At 49.4% G+C, this 17,174-nt stretch overlaps 1 protein-coding gene across 1 annotated transcript in view; it reads right to left on the reverse strand.

Moving 5' to 3' along the window:
- Positions 1-642: 642 nt before the first annotated feature.
- The window catches only part of LOC311141366 (dihydropyrimidinase-related protein 2-like), a gene marked incomplete at both ends in the record, with an annotated part of 46,161 nt that continues 29,629 nt past the window's right edge, over positions 643-17,174 (reverse strand). The window contains 7 exons of the mRNA XM_084176666.1: positions 643-734; positions 3,834-4,020; positions 4,159-4,338; positions 4,853-5,023; positions 5,265-5,406; positions 6,907-7,063; positions 7,560-7,680. Of these exons, the coding sequence (XP_084032792.1) occupies positions 643-734; positions 3,834-4,020; positions 4,159-4,338; positions 4,853-5,023; positions 5,265-5,406; positions 6,907-7,063; positions 7,560-7,680 (1,050 nt within the window). The remainder of the gene's footprint in view (positions 735-3,833; positions 4,021-4,158; positions 4,339-4,852; positions 5,024-5,264; positions 5,407-6,906; positions 7,064-7,559; positions 7,681-17,174) is intronic.

Here is a 17,174-nt window from a genome sequence, read left to right on the forward strand (position 1 = left end):
TGTTTATGTTTGCCATTCAGAGGGTGAATTGCCAAGACAAAATATTTAAGTGCCTTTGAACTGGGTATGGTAGTAAGTTCCAGGCACACTGGTTTGAGTGTGTCAAGAACTGCAACGCTAATGAGTTTTTCATGCTCAACAGTTTCCTGTGTGTATCAAGAATGGTCCACCACCAAAAGGACATCCAGCCAACTTGACACAACTGAGGGAAGCATTAGAGTCAACATGGGCCAGCATCCCTGTGGAACGCTTTTGACACCTTGTAGAGTCCATGCCCGATGAATTGAGGCTGTTCTGAGGGCAAAAGGGGATGCAACTCAATATTAGGAAGGTGTTCCTAATGTTTTGTACACTCAGTGTATATACAGCAAAACATCAAGAACTGTCTAAATTCACTTGACTCTTCCTTAAAAAAAATGAAAAGATTGCATATAGGTACAAAACAAAACATTGAGTGCCATCTCTTTTTTTCTCTTTGAATGAGGTGACAGAGCTGTTACGGATGGATGAAGATGGATGGAGTGTTTTTGACCAGGGTGCAGTTAAGTCAGTGAGACGGGACCACAATAGATGAAGCTCTGTTGGTTGTGATGGTTAGCCTGGGAGCTGAGGTGGATCCTCCTGCTCAGCTGACAGTAGAGCTTAACCCAGGCTGGTGATGTTGGACCTCCCACCAGGGGGCGCAGCAATGCGCTGGGTGTTGCGGCGAGGAATGTTATCATCAACTTGTGCACCTGGGCATGAGAGATACAGAGAAAAGAAAGTAAGTTACACTACATGACGAAAAGGATGTGGACACCTGCTCGTCGAACATCTCATTCCAAAATCATGGACATTAATATGGAGTTGGTCCCCTCTTTGCTGCTATAACAGCCTCCACTCTTCTGGGAAGGCTTTCCACTAGATGTTGGAACATTGCTGCGGGGACTTGCTTCCATTCAGCCACAAGAGCATTAGTGAGATCGGGCACTGATGTTGGGCAGTTAGGCCTAGCTCGCAGTCGGCGTTCCAATTCATCCCAAAGGTGTTCGATGAGGTTGAGGTCAGGGCTCTGTGCAGGCCAGTCAAGTTCTTCCACACCAATCTCAACAAACCATTTCTATATGGACCTCGCTTTGTGCACAGGGGCATTGTCATGCTGAAACGGGAAAGGGCCTTCCCCAAACTGTTGCCACAAAGTTGGAAGCACAGAATCATTTAGAATGTAATTGTATGCTGTAACATTAAAGGGCCTAGCCCGAACCATGAAAAACAGCCCCAGACCATTATTCCTCCTCCACCAAACTTTACAGTTGGCACTATGCATCGGGGCCCAAATTCATCCATTGGACTGCCAGATGGTGAGGCGTGATTCATCACTCCAGAGAACGTGTTTCCACTGCTCCAGAGTCCAATGGCGGCGAGCTTTACACCATTCGGCAGTCCCGTTCTGTGAGCTTGTGTGGCCAACCACTTCGCGGGTGAACCGTTGTTGCTCCTATACGTTTCCACTTCACAATAACATCACTTACAGTTGACCAGTGCATCTCTAGCAGGGCAGAAATTTGACGAACTGACTTGTTGGAAAGGTGGCATCCTATGACGGTGCCACGTTGAAAGTCACTGAGCTCTTCAGTAAGGCCATTCTACTGCCAATGTTTGTCTATGGAGATAGCATGGCTGTGTGCTCGATACACCTGTCAGCAACAGGTACAGTTGAAGTCGGAAGTTTACATACACTTAGGTTGGAGTCATTAAAACTCGTTTTTCAACCACTCCACAAATTTCTTGTTAAAAAACTATAGTTTTGGCAAGTCGGTTAGGACATCTACTTTGTGCATGACACAAGTAATTTTTCCAACAATTGTTTACAGACAGATTATTTCACTTATAATTCACTGTATCACTATTCCAGTGGGTCAGAAGTTTACATACACTAAGTTGACTATGCTTTAAACAGCTTGGAAAATTCCAGAAAATGAATAATAATAATAATAATATGCCATTTAGCAGACGCTTTTATCCAAAGCGACTTACAGTCATGTGTGCATACATTTTTACGTATGGGTGGTCCAGGGGATCGAACCCAGTACCCTGGCGTTACAAGCACCATGCTCTATCAATTGAGCTACAGAGGAAGAAGCCAGGAAGAAGCCACTGCTCCAAAACCGCTATAAAAAAGCCAGGCTATGGTTTGCAACTGCACATGGGGACAAAGATCCTACTTTTTGGAGAAATGTCCTCTGGTCTGATGTAACAAAAATAGAACTGTTTGGCCATAATGACCATCATTAAGTTTGGAGGAAAAAGGGGGTACCTTGCAAGCCGAAGAACACCATCCCAACCGTGAAGCACGGGGGTGGCAGCATCATGTTGTGGGGGTGCTTTGCTGCAGGAGGGACCGGTGCACTTCACAAAATAGATGGCATCATGAGGAAGGAAAATTATGTGGATATATTGAAGCAACATCTCAAGACATCAGTCAGGAAGTTAAAGCTTAGTCGCAAATGGGTCTTCCAAATGGACAATGACCCCAAGCATACTTCCAAAGTTGTGGCAAAATGGCTTAAGGACAACAAAGTCAAGGTATTGACTTGTCATCTCCCGTCTGGATTACTGCAACTCGCTGTTGGCTGGGCTCCCTGCCTGTGCCATTAAACCCCTACAACTCATCCAGAATGCCGCAGCCCGTCTGGTGTTCAACCTTCCCAAGTTCTCTCACGTCACCCCGCTCCTCCGCACACTCCATTGGCTTCCAGTTAAAGCTTGCATCTGCTACAAGACCATGGTGCTTGCCTACGGAGCTGTGAGGGGAACGGCACCTCCGTACCTTCAGGCTCTGATCAGTCCCTACACCCAAACGAGGGCATTGCGTTCATCCACCTCTGGCCTGCTGGCCCCCCTACCTCTGCGGAAGCACAGTTCCCACTCAGCCCAGTCAAAACTGTTCGCTGCTCTGGCACCCCAATGGTGGAACAAGCTCCCTCACGACACCAGGACAGCGGAGTCACTCACCACCTTCCGGAGACACTTGAAACCCCACCTCTTTAAGGAATACCTGGGATAGGATAAAGTAATCATTCTACCCCCCCTTACCCCACCCCCACAAATAAAAAAATAAATAAAAAAACATATTGTAAAGTGGTTATCCCACTGGCTATAAGGTGAATGCACCAATTTGTAAGTCGCTCTGGATAAGAGCGTCTGCTAAATGACGTAAATGTAAATGTAATGTATTGGAGTGGCCATCACAAAGCCCTGACCTCAATCCTATAGAACATTTGTGGGCAGAACTGAAAGAGCGTGTGTGTGCAAGGAGGCCTACAAACCTGACTCAGTTACACCAGCTCTGTCAGGAGGAATGGGCCAAAATTCACCCAACTTATTGTGGGAAGCTTGTGGAAGGCTACCCAAAACGTTTGACCCAAGTTTAACAATTTAAAGGCAATGCTACCAAAAACGAATTGAGTGTATATAAACTTCTGACCCACTGGGAATGTGGGAATGTATTCTGACATTTCACATTCTTAAAATAAAGTGGTGATCCTAACTGACCTAAGACAGGGAATTTTTACTAGGATTAAATGTCAGGAATTGTGAAAAACTGAGTTTAAATGTATTTGGCTTAGGTGTATGTAAACTTCCGACTTCAACTGTATATATTGTATCGTAAGGGAGATTCGAATGAGACATCTCTCTGATTTACCAGACTTTTGTTTTTGTAACAGATTAAATATAAAAGCAATATGGTACAATTGCAGGCCAAATGATAATACTTGTGTGCCTACATGTCTTAGTATTATGCTATTCCTACTGATGTGAGAGCTGTGAGAGAAACGTTGAGCTGTACTGACCAGACAGGCTGAAGCCAGACTGGTGCAGGTTACGGACAGGCTGGGGAGCCTGCTGCTGCTGCTGCTGTTGCTGCAGCTTGGCTGGAGAGGTCTTCACCGAGGTGACCGGTGTCATGACCTTAGACGTCACATTCTCACACACCGGCCCGTCATAGAGACCCCTGGGGACCCCCCTCAGCTCCGTCAGCTGGGAGGACAGACATACAGACAGACGAGATAACAGCATCAGTTTGGCTGTTCAAGTTCATCACTGTCAGTGAGAATGGTAATTAACAATCAACAATCTATTCTATTCAATGTCAGTTTCACTGCACTATAGACTCACCCTGCTGCGAGCCTTTATCCTCCTGTAGACATGGTCAGGGAAGGGCTTGCGGCTCACATAGCGCCCGCAGCCCTCAGTGGTATGGAGGTTGCCCTCTTCCAACACTATTTTGCCCTGGCTGATCACCACCAGGGGAGCTCCACGCACCTCGGTTCCCTCGAAGATATTATACTCCACAGCCTGCAAAAGAAGAGCTCTGATGAGTTTCAAATAGACTGACAAAGTACAAGAGGGCAAATAACAGAGAAAGACAGCACTTAGCCTACTTTCACATGCACATTGCAAACCCAAAAAACATGGCCTTTTTCCATTTGAACTTTAGTCTGGGCCCTTAGTCATTCAATGAATTGTGCCAGCATGGTAACTGTGACATTCAGCTGACATCATCATGAGAAACTGGTGCTGATGTAGCCAGCTAGCTCCTCTAAATGAAGAAAAGTGGTGACTCAGTGAGGGATAACTCAGGCCCTGTCTGCATGAGCTGTTCTCTAACAATTCATTTCATGTCAGTAGATTTTACTTAATGGTTTGCCTCAAAGCTTTGTAGGAAAAAGGGCTTCAATGTTTCATATGAAAATGTGGAAGAATTTTCTGATCCGAACTGAGTCCTACATACAGTAGCTGGGACTAAAACCATGTATAAACACCATGGTTATGACATGGTTAGTACAGTGTGGGTTGGCCAGGCTCTCACCAGGTTGTGACTCTTGGCAGAGATTATCTTGCTGACATCTGGGTCCCACAAGACCAGATCGGCATCAGAGCCCACTGCAATGCGGCCCTTACGGGGGTACAGGTTGAAGATCTTAGCTGCGTTGGTGCTGGTCACAGCCACAAACTGGTTCTCGTCCATTTTTCCAGTCACCTAAGGGAATCAGAAGACAAGGCGTTGTCACTTCCTGACAAACAAAACAGCTGCAAACGTTCACTTGACCAACTGAGACAACCCCTTGATGACATGAATGACTGTGGCACAAACAGGGAAAGTAAATTGATTGTTAATTCCACAACATCTATATCCATTTACAAAGACAGGATCAATTTGAAAGAGTGTATTTTTTATTGTAGGAAACCCGGCAGAAAAAGGTCAGTAGAGTGTGCCTCACCACACACTTGTCCCAGATGAGGGAGAGTCTCTCCTCAGTGCCGTTGGTGCCCTCTGGGATGAGGGTGAAGTTGTCTTTGCCCACAGCACGCTGGGAGGTGTGGAATGTGCAATGAGCACTACCAGTCACCTGCAGGTCACCACTGGAGAGGAACAATGGATGGAGGGATAGAAATAGAGATGGAGAGAGAGAGAATGACACACTCCATTCTTATGTTTGCATGTTTTGTCTTGAGTGATATGACTTTCCAGGGGCCTCATTTATTTTTTTAATTTCTTACAAAATTCTGGCGTACGTGGAGATTCTAGGATTTGCGTGCGCCACAAATTATTGGGATTTATAAAACTGTCGCAGGCAACATATACACATGTTTTCATTGATAAATCAGAGCCATATTATATTTGTTCGGTTGTAAACGAGCTGGAACTGGGCCGCACATCCTGCAAGATTGATGGTCCTTTCTAACAATCTATAAGTAAATGCTACAGCCCATACTTCTATGCAAATGAAGAATTGTTTTTCAATATTTTGTTTTGTGAAGGAACATTTTATTTGTGCTTTTCCAATAACCAATTCGACTGGGTTCATGCAAGTGACTGATTGATCGTGCCTGGGAGGAATCCTCGCTATCAGTATAAAGGATTTGGCAGTATGCCCAGAACATTGTTTTGAGAACCGAAAGGGGTGTCTCAGTTTCAAGGGCTCAGCTTGGAGAGAAGAAGCCTCGTGAGGTATTGGTCGGTCACATGCATGAACCAAAAGTTATTGATGAATTAATTATGAATAATGAATAAGCTAAATCATGCAAATATAAATATAAATGTTGCTTTCTTTTGGGTGATTATTAGTGAGCTGGACACAGTCAAGAAACTGTATGAATGTAGGTCCATTATCATTTTCTACACAGTTTTGATTTAATTATAGTCATTTTAAAGTTTGCAACACCAGGGTTGTGGGTTCGATTCCCACGGGGGGCCAGTATAAAAAAAAAATATATATGTATGTATTCACTAACTGTAAGTCGCTCTGGATAAGAGCGTCTGCTAAATGACTAAAAATGTTTAAAAAAAAAATGTAAATACTGTCGAGGCTACCGGCCTATTTACTTTCGAGCATGTTTGGCTATTGAATGATCAATTGATAAATGGTAGCCTACTATTTGTTGTGTAGCGGGAATAATTTAAACCAGTTATGATTTAGGCCTATATAATAAAATAAAAATACCAACAGCAAATTCATCTGTTTTATCATTAGGCCTATGTTTTACTGTTTTTATTAGCCTACCATTATTATAATTCCATTGCATCAAACACCTCCCATTTCCCCCAAACGAACAATAAGCCTATTTGCGTACAGTACAGTTGATCAACCTTCTAGAAGTTGTGCGAACGCATGGTTTGGGATTTGCGTGGAGATACACACACTTTCCCGTCAAGTTCAAAATGGATAAATAACAACCTTTGCGGGAAAACTGGCGCACGCAAGGTTAGAGTATTTTTTGTGCGCACTCACATTTGATAAATGAATCCCCAGGAGGCTAGGATGACATACCACATTCTGGTGGAAGATGTGTGTAAGTAACACATGATTACTGCATAGCTCTGTGTTGAGTAGAGGTGCATAGTGTAAATGGAGCACCTACCAGGAGAGGAGTGAGTTGAGATAGTCAGGGGTGGTGGGGTCAGGGCTGAGGGGTGGGGAGGTGATGAAGGCAGCTGCCTTGGCCCAGTTCTTACTCCAGTAGTGGGTGCCGTCCGTGCCCAGGCTGGCAGAGATAGGCTCTCCATACACCACAGCACCTAGAGTACCACAGAACACAGCAAAACACCAGGTCAACATGGCAGGGAGAGTGAGTGTTCTATTTACCTCAGAGGGCTTGTGCCCTGTCTCCAAAGCAGGACTGATTTACAAGTGGAATCATTTATGTGGGATTTGACATTTAGTGTACCTTAAAACGGACGGCGAGCCTAGCGGTTAAGAGAGCCAGGGCCAGTAACCGAAAGGTTGCTGGTTTAAATCCCAGAGCCGACTAGGTGTGTTCCCACTTAACCCTTATTGCTTCAGGATCACCATCAACCATGTCTGATCCTTGGATCTGACACCACTCTCTGGGGTTTCTCAGGGGGAGTGCGGTATGCAGAAAAAACGAATTTCCAATTCGCACATGTGTGAAATAGGACAATTGTAAGCACTCACATTATTATTAAACAGTAGTTACGATACACAAACCACAGAGAGCAATCAATACAAAACGTGTTGCAGTAGTCCATCACAACACGTTCTCTTTACTATTACCCTTTTTCCTGGCCAGGGCGATGACGTCAGCAGCACTCTTGCTCATGACCTTGGTGATGTAGAGGGGGCAGTTGGTCTGATTGGCCACAGTGACTGACCGGTTGACTGCTTCTGCCTCCACCTACACAATAGTGACAGACACAGACACAGAGTGAGAGAGTTCAGACCAGACTCAGTGACCTTCATGTTGAGTTACAGACTACCTTCACTGCTGCAGTATTTACCAAAATGCTGACTAGGCATTCTGGAAGAAGCAAGCATAGGAGAAGAATAATAAATAAAATAAATGTGACACTCTGGCTCTATGGACGTTTATATTGAGCCAGGGTTGTTCATTTTCATGTGTTTGGGTGTATTTCATTTGGTGGTGTTGGGGATGGGTGAGTTTCATTTTGTTTGTGTCATGTGGTGATTGGTCGATGACTCCCAATCGGAGGTAACGAGTGTCAGCTGTCGGCTCGTTATCTCTGATTGGGAGCCATATATATTCTGTATGTTTTCTCCTTTGGGTTGTGGGTTATTGTTTCTTTGTTGCTGTTAGTCGTATTTCAGTTTAGAACTTCACGTATCGTCATTTGTTGTTTTCTTCGTGGTTGCTTTAAGTTAATAAAGTCATCATGTTCACTCGCAACGCTGCGCATTGGTCTCCTCCTTCAGACGATCGTGACAGAATAACCCACCACAAGAGGACCAAGCGGCGTAACAAGCGGCAACAGGACCTACCTACGCAGGATTTATGGAAGCCTCCTAAGGACTTTTGGACATGGGAGGAGATTCGGGCTGGAAAGGGTCCTTGGGCACAACCGGAGGAATATCACCGCCCTCGTGAAGAGCTGGAGGCAGCTGCAGCCGAGAGGAGGTGGTATGAGGAGGAATATCACCGCCCTCGTGAAGAGCTGGAGGCAGCTGCAGCCGAGAGGAGGTGGTATGAAGAGGAAGCGCGGAGTCGAGGCTGGAAGCCCGTGGTTACTCCCCAAAAATTTTTTGGGGGGGGGCACATGGCTTGGGCGCCTGGGCAGCAGGAGGCTGCCACAGGTAGAGCTGGAGAGAAGGCTATCGGATTACGGGAGCCATTGGCGAGTAGAGGGAGGGAAGTTGTTGTGGCACGGCATGAGAGACTGAAGTGTGTTCCCAGTCTGGTCCGGTCCGTTCTTGATCCCCAGTTAAGGCCAGTGGTGGGTGTTCCCGGTACGGACCGGTCTGTTCCTACTCCACGCACCAGGTCCACGATGTGCGTCGCCAGCCCGGCCCGGCCTGTTCCGGCCACTCGCACCAGGGATAAGGTGCGCGTCGCCAGCCCAGCCCGTTCCTGCTCCACGCACGAATCCTACGGGGTGCGTCACCAGTCGGCCAGAGTCTGCCGTCTGCCCAACGGCGCCTGAACTGGCCGTCTGCCCAACGGCGCCTGAACTGCCTGTCGGCCCTATGGCGTCTGAACTGCCCGTCTGTCAAGCGCTGCATAAGCCGCCCGTCTGTACTGAGCCTGCAAAGCCGCCCGTCTGCCATGAGCCTTCAGAGCCGTCCGCCAGATCGGAGCCGCTAGTGCCTTCCGCCAGACAGGAGCCGCTAGAGCCTTCCGCCAGACAGAATCATACACCTGCTATGGAATCAGCAGGAGCCGACGCAGCCCATATCAGACTGGAAGCTCAGGTTCGGAACCAGAAAGAGCAGCTCCTGCAGATGGGAGCCGCCCTGCTGGAGGTGATGACTGCAATCCGAGGCTGGGGTCCGCCTCCACCGCCAGCCTCCCAGCCAGCACCATCAGCCAGCCATGAGCAGCCAGATCTGTCAACCAGCCATGAGCAGCCAGACCCGTCAGCCAGCCATGAGCAGCCAGACCCGTCAGCCAGCCATGAGCAGCCAGATCCGTCAGCCAGCCATGAGCAGCCAGACCCGTCAGCCAGCCATGAGCAGCCAGATCCGTCAGCCAGCCATGAGCAGCCAGATCCGTCAGCCAGCCATGAGCAGCCAGATCCGTCAGCCAGCCATGAGCAGCCAGATCCGTCAGCCAGCCATGAGCAGCCAGACCCGTCAGCCAGCCATGAGCAGCCAGATCCGTCAGCCAGCCATGAGCAGCCAGATCCGTCAGCCAGCCATGAGCAGCCAGACCCGTCAGCCAGCCATGAGCAGCCAGACCCGTCAGCCAGCCATGAGCAGCCAGATCCGTCAGCCAGCCATGAGCAGCCAGATCCGTCAGCCAGCCATGAGCAGCCAGATCCGTCAGCCAGCCAGGATCCGCCAGAGCCGTCCAGCCAGGATCCGCCAGAGCCGTCCAGCCAGGATCCGCCAGAGCTGTCCAGCCAGGATCCGCCAGAACCGTCTAGCCAGGATCCGCCAGAGCCGTCCAGCCAGGATCCGCCAGAGCCGTCCAGCCAGGATCCGCCAGAGCCGTCCAGCCAGGATCCGCCAGAGCCGTCCAGCCAGGATCCGCCAGAGCCGTCCAGCCAGGATCCGCCAGAGCCGTCCAGCCAGGATCCGCCAGAGCCGTCCAGCCAGGATCCGCCAGAGCCGTCCCGCCAGGATCCGCCAGAGCCGTCCAGCCTGGATCCGCCAGAGCCGTCCCGCCAGGATCCGCCAGAGCCGTCTCGCCAGGATCCGCCAGAGCCGTCCCGCCAGGATCCGCCAGAGCCAGCCAGCCAGGATCCGCCATCTAGTCAGGTACTGCCCCTTAGCCCGGTGCTGCCCCTTAGTCCGGTGCTGCCCTTTAGCCCGGTGCTGCCCCTTAGTCCGGTGCTGCCCCTGAGTCCGGTACTGCCCCTTAGCCCGGTGCTGCCCCTTAGTCCTGTACTGCCCTTTAGTCCGGTACTGCCCCGTAGTCCGGTGCTGCCCCTTAGTCCGGTGCTGTCCCTTAGCCCGGTGCTGCCCCTTATCCCGGTGCTGCCCCTTATCCCGGTGCTGCCCCTTAGGCCGATGCTGCCCCTTAGTCCGGGGTTGCCCCTTAGTCCAGGTGGGGTTAGGTGGAGGGTGGTCATTAGGAGGAGGCTACCGAAGCAGGTTGTGACTGTGGTGGGGTGGGGATCACGACCGGGGCCAGAGCCGCCACCATGGACAGACGCCCACCCAGACCCTCCCCTAGTCCTGATGTTGGTGCGCCCGGAGTTCGCACCTTTAGGGGGGGGTACTGTGACACTCTGGCTCTATGGACGTTTATATTGAGCCAGGGTTGTTCATTTTCATGTGTTTGGGTGTATTTCATTTGGTGGTGTTGGGGATGGGTGAGTTTCATTTTGTTTGTGTCATGTGGTGATTGGTCGATGACTCCCAATCGGAGGTAACGAGTGTCAGCTGTCGGCTCGTTATCTCTGATTGGGAGCCATATATATTCTGTATGTTTTCTCCTTTGGGTTGTGGGTTATTGTTTCTTTGTTGCTGTTAGTCGTATTTCAGTTTAGAACTTCACGTATCGTCATTTGTTGTTTTCTTCGTGGTTGCTTTAAGTTAATAAAGTCATCATGTTCACTCGCAACGCTGCGCATTGGTCTCCTCCTTCAGACGATCGTGACAATAAATAAATTACATTATTTAGCAGACGCTCTTATCCAGAGTGACTTACATGAGCAATTAGGGTTAAGTGCCTTGCTTAATGGCACATCGACAGATTTTTCACCTAGTCGGCTCGGGGATTAGAACCAGCGACCTTTCGGTTACTGGCACAACGCTCTTACCCACTAAGCTACCTGCCGCCCAAGAACACTCAGAGACTTGACTCTCACATTCACTTTTAAGTTACTTATGTAGTGAGTTCTGGTAAAGGAGAAGTTTGCTTTTCAACAACCAAATCTCTAAATAGCACTTCTCCATTTTGATTCGACTCGAGCTGTTCCCCCTATCCAGCATTTCCATTCACTGTGTAGCCTGCTGCTAGAATGGACGGAGCGGTATCGCTCGAGTCGCAACAAAATGGAATATAACGTTGCGGATAAAGTTCGGAATGACACAATTTCATGTGCACAACATCTAAAGACCTGCATTACTATACTGGGAGCTTTTCAGTTTCTAAAAGGACGTATTTTGGTGTTTTTAGAGCCTTTGTTCATGTTTTTTCGGAGCCCCTGTACTGCACAACGAGGAAGAGAAAGTGAATCACTGGTTGTGGTAAACACATTTTTTAACTAGCTAGATCACAAAAAAATGGCCAATGCAAAAAATTTTAACTTAGACTCTTGGAATTATCTAGTTTCAACGACTTAGTATCTCGTTTGAATGACTTAGTATCTGGTTCAAACAACTTTTTTTTACTAAGAGATACTAAGTCATTCAAACGAGATACTAAGTCGTTTTAACGACTTATCTTGTTTGAACAACTTAATTGTTATTTTGTCTAATTAGGCCTCATTTGTTACTGTCATGGACGTTGAAGGACGGGTCAGACCAAGGCGCAGCGTGAAATGCACACAAACAAAACAACGTAACGTGAAGTCCTCAGGCTAAACACAAAACAAGCCTCTACACGGAACAAGATCCCACAACTAATGATAACAAACAGGCAACTTAAGTATGATCCCCAATCATAGACAACGAGCGACAGCTGCCTCTGATTGGGAATCACACCCGGCCAAACATAGAAACACACAACCTAGAATGAGAACATAGAAATAACAACATAGAACTCCACACCCTGACTCAACATACTAGAGTCCCATAAGTCAGGGCGTGACAGTACCCCCCCCAAAGGTGCGGACTCCGACCGCACAAACCTGACATAACAGGGTAGGGTCCCGGGTGGGCATTCCGCCTTGGAGTGGGCATCCCGGATCCGGCTCCGGGCGTGACGACCACATTCTCTCAGCCTCCCCGTTGCGCCTCTGGTCTGGTCTGGACCTCGGCGCGCTGCTTCCCCTCTCCTTCCTCCCACGATGTACCAAGCCCTGTCTGGACCCTGGTGTGGGAGACCCCGAACCTGGAGAGGGGCTGACGTCTGGGTCTGGACTATGGCCGCTGACCGGAGCTGGACTGGGCACCGGTGGAGCGGCCTGCTCTGGCTCCGGACTGGAGCCGCTGACCGGAGCTGGTCTGGGCACCGGTGGAGCAGACTTCTCTGGCTCCGGAGTGGAGCTGCTGACCTGAGCTGGACTGTGCACCGGTGGAGCGGACTGCTCTGGCTCCGGAGTGGAGCTGCTGACCGGAGCTGGACTAGACCCCGGTGGAGCGGACTGCTCTGGTTCCGGAGTGGATCCGCTGACCGGAGCTGGACTAGGCACCGGTGGAGCGGACTCCTCTGGCTCCGGAGTGGAGCCGCTGACCGGAGCTGGACTAGGCACCGGTGGAGCGGACTGCTCTGGTTCCGGAGTGGATCCGCTGACCGGAGCTGGACTAGGCACCGGTGGAGCAGACTGCTCTGGCTCCGGAGTGGAGCCGCTGACCGGAGCTGGACTAGGCACCGATGGACCGGACTGCTCTGGCTCCGGAGTGGAGCAGCTGACCGGAGCTGGACTGGACCCCAGTGGAGCGGACTGCTCTGGCTCCGGAGTGGAGCAGCTGACCGGAGCTGGATCAGGCACCGGTGGAGCGGACTGCTCTAGCTCCGGAGTGGAGCAGCTGACCGGAGCTGGACTGAACACCGGTGGAGCAGACTGCTCTGGCTCCGGAGTGGAGCAACCGACTGGAGCTGGATCAGGCACCGGTGGAGCGGACTGCTCTAGCTCCGGAGTGGAGCCGCTGACCGGTGCCGAACCAGGCACCAGTGGAACGGGCACGGGCCGTGCCGGACTGGACACACGCACCACTGGTCTGGTGTGAGGAGCAGGCACGGGCCGGACCGGACTAGGAACACGCACCACTGTCTTGGTGCGAGGAGCAGGCACGGGCCGGGCCGGACTGGCGACACGCACCACTGGCTTGGTGCGGGGAGCAGGTACGGGTCGTACCGGGCTGGCAACACGCACCACTGGCTTGGTGCGAGAAACAGGAACGGGCCGTACCGGACTGGGGACACGCACCACTGGCTTGGTGCGAGCAGCAGGAACAGGCCGGGCCGGACTGGCGACACGCACCACTGGCTTGGTGCGGGGAGCAGGCACGGGCCGTACCGGACTGAGAACACGCACCACTGGCTTGGTGCGAGGAACAGGAACGGGCCGGGCCGGACTGGGAATACGCACCACTGGTCTGGTGCGAGGAGCAGGTACGGGCCGGGCCGGACTGGGGACACACACCACTGGCTTGGTGCGGGGAGCAGGTACGGGCCGTACAGGACTGGTGAGGTGCACTGGTGACACAGTGCGTAGAACCGGAGCAGGATATACTGGACCTTGGAGGCGCACTGGAGACCAGGAGCGTTGAGCCGGCACAACCCGTCCTGGCTGGCTGCCCACTTTCGCACGACACGTGCGGGGCGCTGGCACAGAACACACTGGGCTGTGCATGCGCACTGGCGATACAGTGCGTATCTCTGCATAGATGGGTTCCTCAATTAACCCACGCTCCTTATGTTGCCTAACCAGCTCCTCTCTCCGTGCATCTACTTCCTCCTTCTCCCGACGAGCCTCCTGCAGTGCCTCCTCTTGAATGGAGCTTTCCTGCTCTATTCTCGCTATCAGCCCCCGTAATGTGGTGGCCTCCTCTCTTACCCTGCAGATCCGATCCTTCTCTCTCTCTCGGCAATCCTCCTCCAGTGAGGACTCCTCCGGGAGCCCCCACGAGTTAGGGAACAGAAACTCATCGTTGTCGTCATCCTCCGACTCCTCAGTATAAAACTGTTCCCACTCTTGTTCCCATGGTCGTAGGGACTCAACCTGGAAACCCACCGGGTGCAGTGGTCGGGGCTCTTCTCTCTCGCTCCCCGACCACCCCTTTAGCCCCCCCAAAAAATGTTTATTGGGGCTGCCTCTCGGGCTTCCTCCTCTGCCGGAGCCTTCTGTGTTGCCGTTGCTCCTCTCCTGCCTGGGCTTCCACCTTCGCCCAGGGTCCTTTCCCCGCAAATATCTCCTCCCAAGACCAAATCTTCCCCACCTGTGTCCAGGGTGTTTGCTCCTGGGCACGCTGCTTGGTCCGTGTTTGGTGGGATCTTCTGTCATGGACGTTGAAGGACGGGTCAGACCAAGGCGCAGCGTGAAATGCATACATATTTATTTCAACGATAAACACACCAACAAAACAACGTAACGTGAAGTCCTCAGGCTAAACACAAAACAAGCCTCTACACGGAACAAGATCCCACAACTAATGATAACAAACAGGCAACTTAAGTATGATCCCCAATCAGAGACAACGAGCGACAGCTGCCTCTGATTGGGAATCACACCCGGCCAAACATAGAAACACACAACCTAGAATGAGAACATAGAAATAACAACATAGAACTCCACACCCTGACTCAACATACTAGAGTCCCATTAGTCAGGGCGTGACAGTTACGCAGCTTTTCAGACCGTCTAATGGTTGCTGCAGTCATTCATGCACTGATTCCATCCTTTGATATGATTATTAATTGACAGTTATTTGATAGCCTAAAGCAGGGCTGCTTTTGAATGCCAGAGCATGTAAGTGGGCAAGTGTGGAGCGTAATTTGAGCAGATTTTTTAAAATGGTGCTGGCCTTCTCTCCCGCTGCAATGCCGCTGTCGGCCTTCTCTCACGCTCCAATTTCGCTCTGGTACTGCTCAGCCACAAGCTCTGCGCATGCTCTGCCTAGCATTTTTTGTTTCCTTTATCACAATTATTTTATTTAGGCCTATTCGGTTGTAATTATTTAGCCTACCCCACCCACAGTAGCCTATATCTAGTTTATATTCTACTTTCTGTAATTTATATTTTGAAGGACTTGAATGTATTAAAGGATGTTTTAGGTGGGCAATACATAGGCTACTGTAAAATGTATTTTAGTTTTTCTTGGAATAGGAACTCCATAATATAAATCAATTTAACTAAGCTAAAATATCAGAAATAAATCAGAAATAATAAAGGCCAGTACCAGCTTCTTTTCATAAATAAAAGGGAATAAATAATATCAAACTGCAGCGGTCAAATGATTTGCGCACAGAAGCAAGCACCAATAAGCTTCACATGTGCATTGAGCATTGGAAATGCGCTCTACAAATTAAATATAATTATTATAAAGACAGAGAAATACACATGTAAAAGCTTAATTACTGTAAGGGTTGGTGTGAGGTGTGACCCAGATGCGGTGCAGGATATACAGTAGGCAGTGGTGGTGAAACAAGGATCTTAACTGGTGGTCCCGAAGCTAAAATACAAAATAACGGACTTATCATGATAAAAGAAAGGCGGAGCAAATAAGTCTCTAAAAACCGGCTGACAGCCAAAATACGAAATACTACCTACGACTGAAACAAATAACGAAACAGGGAGAACACTTCTCAAGTACCTGTACATAGGTCTCCGATCAGACACTGAGTAGTACTGCTGTACATACAGAAACGTACAGAAAAAAACTGAGCAAGGGAACACAGGGAAGTGAGGGCATAAATACACAGGTGAACAGGTAGACACAGGTGACACCAATAGGATAATGATTAGTCCAGACTGAGTGAGGAGGTGCCTAAGGTTGTTGGAGGTTGACACCTAGTGGGAAACTGCGACCCCCTCCTGTAACAAATTACATAAAGGAATATTAGTGGGAATATATACATAATACAGTGGCTTGTGAAAGTATTCACCCACCTTGGCATTTTTCCTATTTTGTTGCCTTACAACCTGGAATTAAAATGGATTTTTGGGGGGTTTGTATCATTTGATTTACACAACATGCCTACCACTTTGAAGATGCACAATATTTTTTGGGGTGAAACAAACAAGAAATAAGACAAAAAAACAGAAAACATGAGCGTGCATAACTATTCACCCCTCCAAAGTCAATACTTTGTAGAGCCACCTTTTGCAGCAGTTACAGCTGCAAGTCTCTTGGGGTATGTCTCTATAAGCTTGGCACATCTAGCCACTGGGATTTTTGCCCATTCTTCAAGGCAAAACTGCTCCAGCTCCTTCAAGTTGGATGAGTTCCGCTGGTGTACAGCAATCTTTAAGTCATACCACAGATTCTCAATTGGATTGAGGTGTGGGCTTTGACTAGGCCATTCCAAGACATTTAAATGTTTCCCCTTAAACCACTTGAGTGTTGCTTTAGCAGTATGCTTAGGGTCATTGTCCTGCTGGAAGGTGAACCGCCATCCCAGTCTCAAATCTCTGGAAGACTGAAACAGGTTTCCCTCAAGAATTTCCCTGTATTTAGCGCTGTCCATCATTCCTTCAATTCTGACCAGTTTCCCAGTCCCTGTCGATGAAAAACATCCCCACAGCATGATGTTGCCACCACCATGCTTCACTGTGGGGATGGTGTTCTCGGGCTGATGAGAGGTGTTGGGTTTGCGCCAGACATAGCGTTTTCCTTGATGGCCAAAAAGCTCAATTTTAGTCTCATCTGACCGGAGTACCTTCTTCCATATGTTTGGGGAGTCTCCCACATGCCTTTTGGCGAATACCAAATGTGTTTGCTTATTTTTTTCTTTAAGCAATGGATTTTGTTCTGGACACTCTTCCAGCTCTGTGGAGTGTACGGCTTAAAGTGGTCCTATGGACAGATACTCCAATCTCCGCTGTGGAGCTTTGCAGCTCCTTCAGGGTTATCTTTGGTCTCTTTGTTGCCTCTCTGATGAAT

The sequence above is a fragment of the Coregonus lavaretus genome (genome assembly GCF_964263955.1).
Source record: "Coregonus lavaretus genome assembly, chromosome: 14".
Taxonomy (NCBI): Eukaryota; Metazoa; Chordata; class Actinopteri; order Salmoniformes; family Salmonidae; genus Coregonus; species Coregonus lavaretus.